The following is a 16,348-nucleotide window of genomic DNA, read 5'->3' on the forward strand; positions in this document are numbered from 1 at the left end:
CATTTGTCAAAAGAGTTATCTGCTACACTATTCACACCATTCCAATGTCATACTGAGACAAATTTTACTTTGGTCAAAAGATCTTTAGTGATAACTTAAATTCTACTCTCTTCACCTCATATTCACCCTGAGAGGCACAGTCTCAAAGTTCATATCATGGGCCATTGAAAATTCTATTATAATCTTATCTCAATGGCTTTTCATTTTTTTGTGAGAATATCTGTAAATTAAAGTAATTCACTTTCTGTGATGTTTATCTGGTACTTCAGTATTTTACAGTGTATTAAGAATTCTCATAAACATTATCAGCTATACTCCAACATCATTCCTCTATTGACATTAGCCAAACTTCTGACCAGTTCATATTATGTGCCAAGGAGGGGAAAGGTGAAAAATAATACATAGGGAGACATTTGTAATTTCTCTACTGGTTTGATTTCAGGGGAGAAAAGCAGATATTCTTCAACCTTTCTGTGAGACTCTTGGAAGGACACTCAATTTCTCAAATTCTCTTTTGGATATCTCTACATAAAGATAAGATCTGATTTAACTCAACCATCTCTCATCAAAGGATGGTCTCAAAAATCTTCTGTAGGTCTTTGGTATTTTCTTCAACTCCCTTATATCATCATAAAATGACAACAATACAACAATAATAAAAAAAAATTGACCTCTATTGCAATTATTCCAAATGGGGCCCCCAAAGATGAAGTGGCTATACTCCTATTATATTATCCCTCATTCAATAGGTATAGTCATCACTTCATTCATTCATTCAACATTTATTAATTTCATGCCATGTATAAAACAAGTACTAGTGTTAATGGTTTTTAAATCCAGTAAAAAGAGAGACATACTATCCTTGAGAATCACAATACAGTGGGCAGGGTTGATCAGGAATTAATCACTTACAGAATAAGGTGATTGGTGCTAACAATAGAGGTATGTATCACATGCTATGAAAGCAGAAAGGAGTGTTGTAGGAGCTAAGATGGTTTGCATAAGTCCACTCTGAAGTGTGGCAGGAGTTTATCAGACAGAGTAAAAAGCAAGTGCAAAAGCACAGAAGCAAGAGGAACTCCCATAGCCATAAGAAAGGTGGAATGCACATAGAGAGGGTCCCTAGCAGGGAACAGAAAGGGGATGCTGAAATCTAGCTCTTGTTGCCAAGCCAGAAGGCTTGCTAGAGGCTATATTAGTCTGGAGGTAGAGGATGATTTTATAACTCATCTGCATCTGCCCTGAAGGAGTGCCCTTTTGATTTCCCACAAAGTCAACTTACGTACTTCAGGCAGCTCTGAATGCATGTGATATGCAGAACATGGAGTTAATCTCATAAGCCCTACAGATCCATCATACAGTTTGCAGCAGGGGAATTATGCAATCAGGTATTTGTTTTTTCTTTAAATTGAAGATATTTCTCACAGTGATATGGAGGATGGGCTAATGGAAAGGCTTTAGTTGCAGAGGAAAGTTAGAAGAACGTTATAGTAGTCAAAGGGAGAAATCATGAAGGCCAAGCCTAATGCAGGGGTGGTGGGGATGGAGAGTAGAATTAATCAAGTCATGGGGTTTCTTTGCATTGTCTGGCTTTTGTACAACTCCCTCAGCATAAATGAACAAAAATTAATGAGAGTAGGCCTGACATTGTCAAAGCAATCACTTGCACACTAGGCTGAGACTCGTGTTCTGCTTCTCCCCTGTTGAGTGAGTGCTCACTCTTCAGTTTTGATCAGCTTTGAAGCTGAAGCTAAGAATACTCACTGAATGTCCAAACTGCTTCCTTGTCCCTCAAGGTCACTGAGCTCTTGACATCTCAATCATTTCAGTAATTCTATTGTCAAATAATTCCACGTTCATCTTCTTTGCTTGCCCTGAGCCCATTCTTCATATTGATCTTTGCCCTGTTTACAGTAATGTGGTCTCTGGCTTTTACCACACAAAACTGGAAATGAACAATCGAGGTATGAGGAGGTTATAGTAGTACAACAGAGTCTCTGCTATCTCACTGTCTCTCACTTCATTGGGAATCTGTTTTGGGAAATCATCTTTTATTGCTGGGAGCCCGGGGAAATGAAGAAGCTAGCCAACCATTATGTTTCTTGGTTTGATGAAGGTTTTCAGGAATCCAGAAGAACTCTAAGTTAGTAAGATAGTTCAAAATGGAACCAAGTGAATCACACATAAGCTTATTACATTCAAATCATTTTACAAACATCATAGCAAGTCAACAAATTAGATTTTAATGAATCTAAATAGGTGTTACCCTCGACCATTAAAATCACACATTCATTTGCGACATAATAGACTTACACTTGGGACACTATTGGCAGGATATGTCTCTGGTGAGAAGAATTATAACTAAACACATTTCTTTTTAAGGCTATGAACATTATATTCTTATGAAGAAAAAAGATTAACAATTACTAGTTTTCAGCATCTCCTTAACTAAAATCCAGGGGCCAGATCACATTTAAAGCATGCCATCAATCACTTAGAGCTAAAACAGGCCCTAGAAAAATAATCTATCACTATTAGCTGAGATCTTGTCTAGAGTGGGGGACTCTGCTTTTTGGACGACTAATGACAGCTATTAGATTCATAGATATAAGCACAAATATATTCAAATTTAGTTCATTCATTTAATAATACTTACTATTTACTTACTATACATAGACTATATGTTTGCAAGAGATTGAAGAAAGAGTATAACCTAGTCCTGCCCTAAGAAGTGTATAGTCTGATTAGAAGCAGGTAATATAATGCAAGATAATAGGTATGCACTGGAAATCCTGGAACCCAGAGCAGGTGTGCCTAAGGAGGGTTTTCTCTAATGGGAAAACTGATCAGAGTGTCAGAGAATGAGCTTGAGACAAATAAAGACAGTTCGGAAGTCAGGTGGGGTTGGGGTGGAGGAACAGTGCCCCAGGATGAAGTACAGCATGAAACAACAACAAAAAATAGATTAATTTGGATGAACTAGTAGAAGCTTGGTGATGCTGGTATAACAAAAGTCAGTAAAATAGAAACAGTATGGAGAGGTCAGCACGGGTCATTTTTAAGATCTGCTTTTTCTCAAGTTTTACAAGCTCCAGAAGTTTTTCTCTTGTACGATTTATTCCTGAGTTCCAATATATTATTACAAGAAAAGCAATGAATAAAAAAATCTTCACAGATAAACAAAATATGTTTCACTACTTGTGTCTGAGCACAATTTGAAAATTACTTCTGCAGGAAATGAGACAACAGTAAATGTTACATAGGGAAATCGAGTGGTCACATTTGAATGTTTGTCCCAAGGATAGATAATGGGGCTGATAATACTGTAAGCAGTGTGACCAATACCTGATAGAGACAAGAAACTAGATCTGAGAAATATTTGAGGGTTAAACTGTCATAGGTGGATGATTTATTAGATTTACTCCATGAGAGAGAAGGAGACATCAAGGGTAACTTTCAGAGTTCTAGCGTATGTAATTGGGTTGGAGACTACAGAAAAGGCATTCAATTTTGCCTTTGAATGCAAAAGACTGGGGTGGAGACAGAAATGGTGAATTTAGTGGTGAGCAGGAAATTGGACATGAGGAAATATGAAGGTAAGAAGTGAAGGACAGAATCAGATGTATATCTAGGTGTCATAATTATCTTTGGCATAATTATAGCTACTGTTTAAGTGGTACGTACACTTAAACAGTACCACCATCTGGGTTAAGTGCTGATACCAGCCTCTGGGTTAAGTGCTTCATATGTACTAATTCATGTAACCTTGACAACAAGCTTAGGTCTAGAGATGCAGTGTGTCATGCTTAAGATCACACAACTAGGGGAACTGGCAGATTTAGGAGACTGAAGTCTACCTGGCTTACAATGCTTTCTCTTAACCATCCCTGAGACTGGTATCTCCCAAAGAAGCATGCAGAACACTGAATCTCTAGGGCAGGGGGCAGTCTGCTTCAAAGGGTATCAGGCAGAACTGAATGGATAGCTATAAATACATATTCAATATTTTTTCTCAGAAGTTGAAAACACATAGATATTTAGAGGTTAGGCATATACATAAATGTGTGCAGAAGCTGGGACTATTGGCAAAAGACAGTCATGGGACAAATAGGTAAATTAGAGAGTGCTTGACTCAAGGTATTCAAATTCAAGGTTTTATTTTTTAAAAAACACAGTGATAACAAAACAAAAACATCTTCCATTAGAGTAACTATAACCTACTAGTTTGGCCCATGTTTACTAATTCTCTCTATTCAAACTACAGAACAAAAACAAAACATCTTTATAAAAGGTAAATAACCACAAGATGAAGTAGAAGAAAACATAATAGAGAATGGGACTTTTAAAAGTGCTTCGAGATGGAGAATTTTTGTATCTTTTGCAAGTCTGAATTAAAAGACACAGCCCATTATGTAATACAATGCTCCATACAGAAAGAACCATGAGATAATTTTCTCCTAAATAATGCTAAGAAAATGTTTGACCACCCCAAATAATTTAGAAACTTCCCTTTATCTATCAATGAGGACTTTCGCTTTACTCCTAGGTCAATTAAGACTCAAGCTAATATCTCTTTGTTCTCTCACAATTGACTAGTGTTTCTCAAAATATTAACCTTTGTATGTTTGTTATAATATTTGCAATTTATTTTATAATATTTTGGTATTTCCAGTATGATACCGTATATGTGCCAGTTAGTTTAACCTGTAATTCTAGGAGAAGTCCAAGAATGCCCAGACTAGTTGGTTAGTTGGCTTTATATTTGGAAGGCCCATACACGGCAACTACAGGTCCTTCTTACTGAGGTGTAACTAGCCACAATCAACACTTTACTCATTATCAAACTAAATATAAAAGATTAGTCTTTATTGGTGAACTAGTATCTGGTTAATCACTATAATGAATGTATTAATGGATTCCCTTTGGTGAAAGTAAAGGAATTGAAGATATGTGTATTGGCTAAAACAGTTAAACACTCCTTACTCTTAAATGAACTGTACATAAGATTCCACTGAGGCCTATATCCCATATCTTTTGGCGATGGGGCCCACGGTTTTATCCACAATCATCATTCTGTATCCAGACATTGGATTAAGAGGACTGAATGACACTGACTAAAGGGCACAGAATCTTGCTCCTAGAATGTTGCTATGTCCACGTCAGTTCCACCTCAGTGAATATTACATACAGGGTGGGTGAAAGTATCTAAAAGATCAAAAGACCTAGGCCCTCATTGAGCTTACAGAATAGGTTTTGTTCCAGATTTGCTAATGAGGGATTATCTAATAAATACCTAAATGTGTGATAAAATTTGGACTTAGACTTGCTTTAATAAAAGCAGGTTATAGTAATAACTTGGTAGCGAGGTTGTGAGAGACAGAAGCTATCTCCCAGCTCTTTGAAATTCTTGGGTGGTTATCCTTATCTAACCAAAAAACCAAGAGTTTTGCCAAATTTGTCTTCTATCAGTTAAAAAGAGTGCTATGAAATCTTCAATATGATAAATCCTTTAAATTCTTAAAGTCCTTTGAAGCAAAAGCAATATATGCTTTTGTCATTAAGAAAAACTATTCTCTGAATTTATGTTTTCAAAACAATCTTTGCTTTCTGCAAAACAGTAGTACCAAAAATAGTCTACTCAGCTCAACAAAAACACTTAAAGGTGTAAAGGAAACTGTTTACAAATAAATAACATTTGAGCAATACAAAGACATCCTGGTTGTAAGTTTAAATACACAAAGAGATAAAAGGGAAATACCACTTTATGAGAAAACTCAAAATATAATGAAGTGGGTTATAATTTAATTTTACAACTGCATTTTAAGAGAAGATATAATAAAATGTACTTGGTTCCTTACTTTGTTGCCAGCAATTGAATATACAGTTAAAAAATTTGAATACATTTATTTTATGCAATGGATTACTTCAGCTTGTTTATATCTCAATTCAAAAGGAAGCAGAGATACTCAGTAGCAAGATAATGAGGTCAATTATATTTCAATAAGCAATTCAGAGAAAGGCCCTCATATGACACTTCAGAACTATTCTGTACATTGACATCAGATACCAGCTTTCATACAAACTAGCCATGACAATTCACTGAAGCAGTATCAAATAATTTCTTCATCAAGAAGCTCTCTTAGATGTTTACACTTTCTAAGATGGGAATACTAAAGCATCAATTAAAACTTATCAGGGAAGTCAAAGATACAAATCTGATCAATGAAAAAATGCCCACAGAAGCAAAGGGATCCTATACAAAGCCAAAATAAAATACTTTAGTCATCGAACAATATTTTACAGTTTCAAAAAAAGTTATTTGTAGTTTATGCACATCATAAGTTTATACAGACAACACACTTTGTACTTTTTTTTTTGAGACACCATTAATCCCAAATACAGTCAAACAGATGTAGTCTTTCACATACCAAATTCTCATATATAAATACAAATAGAGTCAATCTAATTCAACTAATAAAAAACCAGATTATTTCCCCTAGAAAATGTGATATTGTTTTGAGTGACTAAGAATAAAATTCCATGATTTTGTAATTTTCTCTTCTAATCACTCTAATGTGAATTGTCCTAGGATTGTAAGAACATCTACTCAGAGCTAGTAAAGCAAAATTAATATAGCATAAGGACAAACTAATACTCTCTTATTTTCTTCATCAATACTACCACTTACTACCCACTCCTCCCCAAATGCATCAATAACTATAGCAGCAAAAATTAGCATTAGTCAATCTGAAACAAAACCATTTTGGTTGCAAAACTACACAGAAGCTATTCTATAGTTAATTAGTTGGGGAGAAACTACATCAACCTCTTATTTTGGTAGTAAGTCAATACCAGCCCTTCCTCAAAATAAGAAATGAAAAGTAAACAAAATTTATCTTGTCTTTGATATTCATAATATTTGCAGATCTCAAAAGACATTATTACAAAAAAAAAGAGGACATTGAAAACCTATGAAGTTCAAACTGGGCAGACAGAATGTAGTTTTTCGAGATAATTTTAGTTTCTGAATATACCTGGCATTTAGACCTACACAACATGGTAGACACTAGCTGCATGTAGCTATTGAACATTTGAAATGTAGTTAGTTCAAACTAAGATGTATCATAAGTATAAAATATACTCCAGATTCTGAAGACTTAAAAAAGATTGTAAAATGTTACATTAATAATTTTATATTATGTCTTAAAATGGTAATATTGTGGATATACTGAGGTAAACATTTTACATTAAAATTAATTTCATCGGTTTTGTTTATTTTTTAAATTTGGCTACTAATATAATTTAAATTACATATGTGACTTGTATTTGTGTCTTGCATTGCACTTCTATTGTACATCAGTGATTTAGACCATAACCACTATGATGTGGAGTACACCTTGTAGAAATGTCTGTAGTACCATTTGGCTCAGAACTTTACCAAACAGCATGAAACAGTTTTAAAAGCATATTTTGTACTGTGGATCATGCAGTTTTTCATAGTCTAAGGAGAGGTATGTCAAGAGTGTTTGGAGGGTAAAAAATAACAGAAAAGGAAGAATGTTTGGTGAAAAAAACTTAAACTCTGAGCTCAAGCTGGCTCTAGCTTGACTTTTTCTGGTTCCTGATCCCAATAAACAATTCCTATTTCAGAGGAAAGCTCTCTTTTTCTGGGTGAAGGTTGAAGGGCAAGCAGTTAAAAAATTGGGACTAGGTATTAACCAGTGTATGAACATTGCTAAGAGATCTGAGGCCCAGCCCAAGTGAACCACCAAAGAGGAAAGAATGACATGAGTAATTTAATAATTCTTTAAGGTTTACAGTCCGTCTCATCCCCTTTATCTCTACTTCCTTCCTATCATTGCCTTGTTTCCCTTTTTCTTTTCACTTACATCCATGTTTACCCTCATTTTTCATTCTGTTGGTTATTTTGTGCCTTCTTCTCTCCCAATTCTGATTGGCATCCCTCTCACCTTTAGTCATTCTCTCTCTCTCTTTTTTCTTTACCATGTATTTCCTTTTTAAAATTTGTATTAAATGTTTGTAACATGGACCTGAACTATATTTGAATAGTCTTTACTTTCTTTCAGATTCTTTCTTTTAGAAGAAAAGATATAGGAAATAAATGGAGGAAAATTAAACACTCAAAGACATGAAAGTAATTATTATTTCTACAGGGTCCTTGATGGGGTTGTCGTTTTTGATTTCTCCTTCAGGATTTCTGGCCTACTCTTTGGGCCCTTCCCCTGACCTAGGGCAATGTGGGCCAAGAAGAAACATTCATCAGAATCACTTAAAGCAGCCTCCTAGGTCCTACCCAGACCTAGAATTTGGACTCTTTTGGTGGGAATCACCAGTCTTAGGAACGAAGGTTAGCAAAATAAACAGACTATCCATTATCCTTGACATTAATACATGTCCTATGAATATATAATACATGAAAAAGACCTACTGAAGTGCACATGATTATTTTAAAATGATGGCTTATGGGAAAAATTTTAATTATTCGCTTTAGTATTTGAAAATTAAAAAGCTGAAAAATAACAGGCCTGAAGGCATGTGATTGATTGACAAATAAGTTATCAAAGTGGTGTTTAACAGAATCCCTTTGAGGCAGGGGTAAGTTAACTTCAAATTGCTATTATGGGTTTCTTAAAATACATTTCAGAATAGTAAAGACAATCATTTCTGGGAAAAAACATGGTTATTGAACTCATATAAATTGGTTCATTCATATAAACAGAAAACATACTTTTATATTCTGCTAAGTATCAAAAGACTTTTAGGTTAATCAAAAATTTTGAAAGGCATAAAATCTAAAGTAGCTTTCATCTAACACTTTCTTCAATTATTACCTATGGATATTTTTCAGGTGGATTTTCAAGAGAGATGTTACACTTGTAAGCAATTCATAGTTACTTTTTAGGAATCAATATGTTAATAAATTAGACCAAAACACAAGCCTTCTATGCTATTACAATTAGATCTTATTACCATTAGACTAATGAATCGAAACATGTGCTTTTGATATCCCAAGGTTTTGAACTCATAGAGCTTTGATATAATGTTTAATAAACATACATTTTTACTCTTATGAACAACCTCTCAACCCACAGGAAATTAAGTGAAGGGTATACACTTCTGAACTGGAGTAGACAATGTTTTTATTCAGAAACCAATAAAAAAATTTTGCTTTAAAATATAATTTTGTCAGAAATTCTCCATTTTAGAATGAATGTTTAGATTATCAATAACCAACTATATGCCAAAACATAAACACACAAAAAGAATCAGAATAATCACCAGTCATACCTTATTATGTGTCTGAGTCTGTCCAACCAGTATGAGGATATTGGATGAGATGATAGACAGGCAAAAGTTAATTAGTATTATGGACCTCTCAGATCGTATGTACCTAGCCAGAGAGAGAAAAGTTGTCCAATTTTAAAATCCAACAGAAAGATGAAGAATTCTATATTGTGCAAGTTGATGGCATTCATCTGGAACAATAAGTACTGTAGCACAGGAATATTTACAAAAATAAAAAATATAAAAATAGTTCCTAAAATAAATAATTACTTTTAGAGACCCAGTTTTATAGTGGTATGGCATGTGCATGAGTCCTTCAGAATTTTTTTTTCTTATACATTGGTGGGACAATATAGCAATTCTGATAGAGCCTAAGTTGCCCATCTGTTGTCATGATACACTTTTTTTTTTTTTTTTTTTTTTTTTACTAAACATATAAAACTTCTTGGAAATATGTCAATTAGTATAATACCTTTATACACATGTTTGTGTATGTATGTGTATATATGTTTAGCATTATTATATGAATCAACCAACAGAAACTTTGAGAACCAAAAAGAAAAAAATCACACAAATTGTGAAGTATTATTGTTATTTACTAGAAAGATATCATTACTTTCATGAAACTGTGAACACTTTTATCCACTCAAGCATTTTAATGTAATTAGGCTGTTACTCTTTATATTTTTCCTAAATAATTGTTCAAAAAATGAATCTTTATTTCTAAAAATGAATCCAATCCACAAATGATAATTCACTCTTAGGCAGAAAATCACTTGACATATGCCATATTTTACCCTTATGAAGAAGTGTTTATATACAGTCTGTTATATAGTTGTTAAGTGCACCAAGAATGTAAGCCATAGAGAAAACTGCTCAGAATCAAATGTTCTACCAGCTGTTTACCCTGAAAGAGTAACAGCTATTTTGCTTCACTGTATTCTGTGGTAAATCACTGACTGACAGTAACAAAAAGACACTGTTGTATTTGCTGTATGTTTAGGCCTATTCAATTTCTCTTATAACATGGAATCACATTCTACAGCGGGCATGAGCTTTTCTATGCAGTATTCGACAGGAGTGCCAGTGATCTGGAGGCACTCTGGAAGGTAAAAGTCTATCAAACTTCTCTGTCTCTCTCTCTCTCCCTGTCTTTGAGGGCTATTAAGGTAGAATCCCCACATTTCATCACACATTTCCAAAAAGAACACAAGAGTAAGAATAACAATAAAATACACAAAGGAGTTTTTGTAATACAAAAAGAAATTCCCTTCAGTCACAAAACAAACTTAAATGGGACCAACTTAGATCAAATCTCAACACAAAATGGCCTTGGGGTTGCTGAACCTTGTTCCTGTATCATCAGCGCAAACAATAGAATAAACCACACACTGAGATGCTGAAGACATCATCAACTATTAAGTTGCCTCTTTTTTTGTGGTTGGGGAATATTATATAAAAAGTTAAGGGGCTTCATATAATTAACCCTCTGTTTGATGTTAATGGCTTCCATGAAAGCACAAACACACAGACATTATGAAAAGGGTTTCAGTGAAACTTTTTGTTTTGTAAATAGACAAAAATACGATAATGAAATATCCAGAACTGACTAGTCTGAAGTTTTTATATGTTTCTATTTTTATCAAAACTGAGTCCTACTGTTGCCTTCATAATTGCTATGAAATGTCTCAATTTTCACAAATTTCTTTACCATGTTAGATTTTTTTAAACAAAATTTAAGAATTCTTTATGTTAATACGGCGATGACAAGGACATGATTCATTAGTTTTTCATGTAGAAATGTAATTCTGCCAAACTTATCTATAAGTGAAGAGAATATAACCTAATGTATTAAATTTTTGGTGAACATTTCTGATGAATTACATGCAACACCAACAAATTTATAAACAGCCTATTATGTGTAAAATACTTGAGATGCTTGTACATGTCACAACTCTTTAGAAATCAAAATTTCTAAACTTTTTACTTAGAATAAAAGGTGATAGGAACCTAGCATGCTTAACAGCATACAGTAATATTATACAGTACACAATATATACCCTACATGTATAATGGCATCCTTCTAGTAAGCAAGGATAATACTTCACATTTGTGTGGGGTTTTAAAATTCAGTTCTCAAAGTTTCTATTGGTGTTGCTATAGGTGTTTATAAACTGCATTTAATTCATCATGTTATCAAGATTCACTTAATGATTCACGGAGTCTTGTCACTTCTTTTAAACTACTAATATTATTTCAATTCTTCTATTTGTATAGAATGAGTTGATGACCACTAACCCTTAGGGATTTAGATTTGTGTTGTTTCTTGGTATTCTCTTCTATAATTCTCAAGTTCATCTTAAGTTTTAATAGATCCTTTGAATTGTTTTGGTAATTCTTAGAAAACTATTGTAGTAGTGACTTTCCTGAACTTTCTGCATTAAAGAAAACTGTATTATTGACTAATTAATTGTATGTTTCCTTGATTAAATATACACATCACCTATCCTGAACATGTATATGCTAGTATTAGTGATATGTATTGAGGGGTAAATAAAAGGTGGAATTGCTGCCTGAACCCTAAATGCTGATAAATGGAATTTAGTTCTAAATAGTTCAGTGAGCATGAATTATGTTGCTATTGTGATTACCTAATTCCTAGTCTTTAAATGCTGCCTCATGTTTGAACAACTGCTATTTAAACAATTGTGGTAGAGGAAGTTGTCTACTTTTCAATGTTTATCCATCTTACTTTTGCATTACCGAGACAATGTCTGCTTGAGTGAGCCCTGAACTCAAGATTCTGCTGCCTACAATGTCATGCTTAAACTAAGCATTTCTTTCATTTCCTGGAGCAGGAGATATTTTATCAGATTATCCCACTTTGTCAGTGTTTCACTACTAGATAATTCCTTCACAGGAAGGAAGGATTTCCATCACGTACCAGTGCTAATGGGTCAAGAGATACCTATTTTTTACTTTTGCATGAAGCATAAAAACTCTTCATAACTTTGACAATTTAAGTATCTGTGACAATTAATTCTTTCTCTCAAAAGAGTAAAAATTATAATGAAGAACAATACATTTTCTTAAAAGAATGAAGTAAAATGGTCTTTTTAAATAAAATTGTAATTCATTTTTCAACTGAATATTTTTTATCTTAAGTGAATAAAGATTAAGATTTCTGAGGCAGAACAATCTACTTTTGCAATTCTAATATTACAAATATTCAGAAAATATTTGGCAATTTTCTATATACTAATATAGTTTAAAATATTTAGATTATTTTTCAATAATAAAAATGGATACAAACATGTTTAACATTTAAAAATTTAAAAATCCATTAGAAAAATCCAGTACTTTGGCCATATGGCTATGTATTTTATCAATATGTGAGTAGACAATAAACTTCACAGGTCTAATTCTTAGTAACACAATCAAAAACAAGTCTTTAAAAATACTAGTCTTTCATATATCAAGTAGGTTCGATTTCAACTATTGTAGAACAAAATTTTTCAATAACTTCCCCTTGTTTATGTATTTTTATGACTTCTTTTAATCAATTTGTCAAAGTCTGACTTCTTGGACACACTCAACCAACAGGCATTTTCTGGAATATAGTGGTATTATGTTAGTGCTTTAATATTATAGAAGAGTTCACTAGTTGTCTGGGACATACTAAAAGCATGTGTTTGAAACTTGAGAACTTGAGATTATATTTTTATAACAGATAAATTAATTTGACTGTACCAGTTAGACTCACAGTCTCCATAGCAATTGGGATAAATAGAAACCACATATAGATTGAACTTGTGGTATAAGAGTACCACACTTGAGGTAAGCAACTTGTTGAAGGCTACTAACATTTGAAATGAGAATAAAAGTTTACGTGTGTACTGTTTATTTTCTCAACTCAGGCAAATATATAGGAAAATTAGGTAAATACAATTCATTTATTATAGCTCAATTACATCAATTATAACTCTGTTGTAAAAATATTGCTTTCAGTGAATTAAGAAGACAGGAGACATATAATAATTATCACATGGCTTGATTTAACTATGAACAACTAAGCATTGTATTTCAAGTCTATCAATTGATTACTTACCTCCATAATGCTGCATAGACAACTGCTAGGGTAATCAAGGCCAAGCAAGAAAGACCACTGCCTACTATTAGGGTAACTGAAGGTGTGCCAGAGGATTCCATGATCTGTGAATTAAACAAAACAAAAAAGAAACAAATTGGTTTTTAATGAATTAAAATAACTTCTAGACTCAGCAAAGCTAACCTATCACTCAAAAATAGCCTATATAGTTGTTATAGTTACCAGATAGTTACCCATGAATCCACTCTGTTCTCACATTCTCAACCTCTAAAAATACTAATTCCAGCTTCCCCCTCTCTCCCACTGTGAAGTAATAAAGTCATTAGAGTTTTAAATAGTGGATTATGGAATATTACATCCTTATAACTTTTGAAAATCAAGACCTAAAACTACAACTTGGTCAACATTCACATGTTAAATTTTCTCTAGCTAAAATTTGAAGCATCACTCATTTTTCTTTAACTAACTGCAGGTTAGTCATTTCACAATAAGATTCTTGGTAAAATTTATCTTGATCCTACCATTTACAACTCATTATGATACCTATATCTGTATACAGATACTGAAGATTTTTCAAACTTTCTCACTTTTTGACAACTTTATTCTAAGTCAAGTATTCTCACATTTAATTGTACTTGCTTGGCCTCTGAGGATATAGGAGAAAATCAAACATCAAATTTAAAACCTTTAAGTATATTTTGTGACTTTTTTAACGGACAAAATATGTGGAGATAATTATTACAATGCCAGTATCAGTCCCTAAATACATGACCTTGAAAAATAAGCTTTCTATCTTTTAAAACATATATAAAGATTACATGCATTCACTGATCTGGAATGTGTCTTTCCTTGGACACTTACATGACATTAATTAATTAAATTTGTTGGTTTTCATATTATTAACATTGGGAGTTTGAAGGAATACACTTTAAGCATGTTCTAAAACCTCAAATATGCACATCAAATTGTATTAGTTTTTATCATCAAAATTAGTAAGAAGAGTGATGCTTATTTAGGCCAAATGTAAGCATAATGTCACATTTACCTGAATAATAATTGTTCAGTATTCATTCTGAGTTATATTTCCTCAAAATACAATTGATGAGAATATTATTTTTCTTTCAGACAGTTATGTACAACTGTCTCTTTCAGAAAGTATTTTTGAAAAACCATATACTATTAAGGAATAATTTTACAGTTCCTGACAGCCATGCTTTCATAAAAACTTCATTTGATTAACATATATATTTCTTTATTTATATTTACATCCAAGGACACTTCCAGAAAACCTATACTGAAAATATCCAATGCAGATATGCAATGTGTTTCACTATAGTGTCTGGGGTCTTCATTCTACTACTAACAATACCTTCGCAAATTCCCCAGAACATCTTTCCAGCTTTAAAATAAAGGTTAAGTTGACGATTATTTTTATTTGAAAGTTTGCAGCATATTAGTAATATGATTGGACTACATCCTTAAAACTACACTGCAGAAATTTCAAGTTAGAAGACATAAAATTGAGTAGAATTTAGTTATAGAATACCAACTAGAATTCATTCCACCAAGCTACTGTAGCTAAGGAGGAGACGAACCCAATTTTGCCACCCTGCAACATTTTTCATTTCCCCATTTAAAATGCAGTTCCCTGGAGAAACACTAGCCACAATGTCCCTGCCTTTGCATTAAAGCCGTGTTTTCTCTTTGTTACTTACTATTTCTCTAGGTTGCTGAGCCAAAATGGCGAAGGTAGAGAGACGATCACATAAGCATTTCGTATGGGATGCATCGGTAAGCACAGTTTTACATCCCTGGGTGGACCACGTTCCCAAAGACTCGTTCCTGCAAAGGGGAGTGAAGGGGGAGGAAATCGGGATAAATACGCCTGATAGCCAAATCCGTAAAGAAGAAAATGCAGTTTAATTGAGAGAGTCGTCTACTGTAATTCCTGTACAGGAAAAAAATTCTACTTGTTGTTGAACAGGATGTAATTTAGATGCATCTCCAGTAATGCAAAGCGAGAGTGGGAAAAAGCAAGCAGGCAGCGGTGCGGCGTGCAAAGAGCTGTCCAGCGCCGGAGGTGCTGAAACCGGGACTAGCTCTGTCCAGCCCTCTGCGAGGAACAGCAGCGGCAGCGGCGGCAGCACGAGCAGCCGCCAGAGCGTTGGCAGCCACTTCCTATGCTCATCGGATCGTTTCAAATACTCAGGGTGTAAAGAGGCTTTTCATATTTTCCTACCAGCTCTGATTCCCGTCCCATATTTTGGACCATAAATGCTGGCTTTTAAAATGCGGATTTCTTTGAAAAGCCTGACTAAAAGGTTACATAGCTTGGATTGGGTGATAGGATCTTCTCCGCTGCTGGTTAGGGATTTTTCCTCCTTTTAGAATAGCTGCTGTGAAAATTTCACCCTGGAAACGGGAAGCAGCAGCAGCGGCATCAGCTGGTTCTGACTCTCATTGCCTTTGCCTGGTATCCAGGGGAGGGGTGGGTTTCAGACATAAGCTTCCTACTCCACACTTCACTCAGTCCAGCTCGCCTCTGACGTCCTTGACATTTCTTTCCCTCAACTGCTTCTTTGCCCTGGGGCAGAAGCATTAAGCTAACCCCAAGTCCACTAAAACATTTAGAAGAATAACCCCACCCCAAAGTCCAGTAGGAGTGGGGAAGAGAGCCTGGTTCAATTTTCTCTTTGGTGTAGCCATTTAAAAGGCTAAAGCATATGGTTTATTTCTCACCCCAGCAGAACAATAAAAATGGTATCAACCTACGTCTTCTTCGTGGTGGGAGGGATGGGGGAGAACCCTTCCACCCCCAGCTGAACTACACTACAGGAAGAGAGAAAAAGAAAAAAAAATGCTATAGAGCTCAACCAATCAACTTTATTATCATTACACGTGTTCTGTACTGAATGCACCAATTGTCACCTCCCC

The 16,348-nt window shown here is 34.2% G+C and overlaps 1 protein-coding gene across 4 annotated transcripts in view; it reads right to left on the minus strand.

Moving 5' to 3' along the window:
* The window catches only part of LOC105479493 (adhesion G protein-coupled receptor B3), a 735,858-nt gene that overhangs the window by 139,770 nt on the left and 579,740 nt on the right, over window positions 1-16,348 (minus strand). For all 4 annotated transcript variants that reach the window (XM_071095963.1, XM_011737487.3, XM_071095965.1 and 1 more), the window contains 3 exons: window positions 15,130-15,256; window positions 13,415-13,518; window positions 9,310-9,412 (listed from right to left, as the gene is read on the minus strand). In XM_071095963.1, coding sequence (XP_070952064.1) covers window positions 9,310-9,412; window positions 13,415-13,518; window positions 15,130-15,256 — 334 coding nt within the window. The remainder of the gene's footprint in view (window positions 1-9,309; window positions 9,413-13,414; window positions 13,519-15,129; window positions 15,257-16,348) is intronic.

This window comes from Macaca nemestrina, chromosome 5 (genome assembly GCF_043159975.1).
Source record: "Macaca nemestrina isolate mMacNem1 chromosome 5, mMacNem.hap1, whole genome shotgun sequence".
In the NCBI taxonomy this organism is placed as follows: domain Eukaryota; kingdom Metazoa; phylum Chordata; class Mammalia; order Primates; family Cercopithecidae; genus Macaca; species Macaca nemestrina.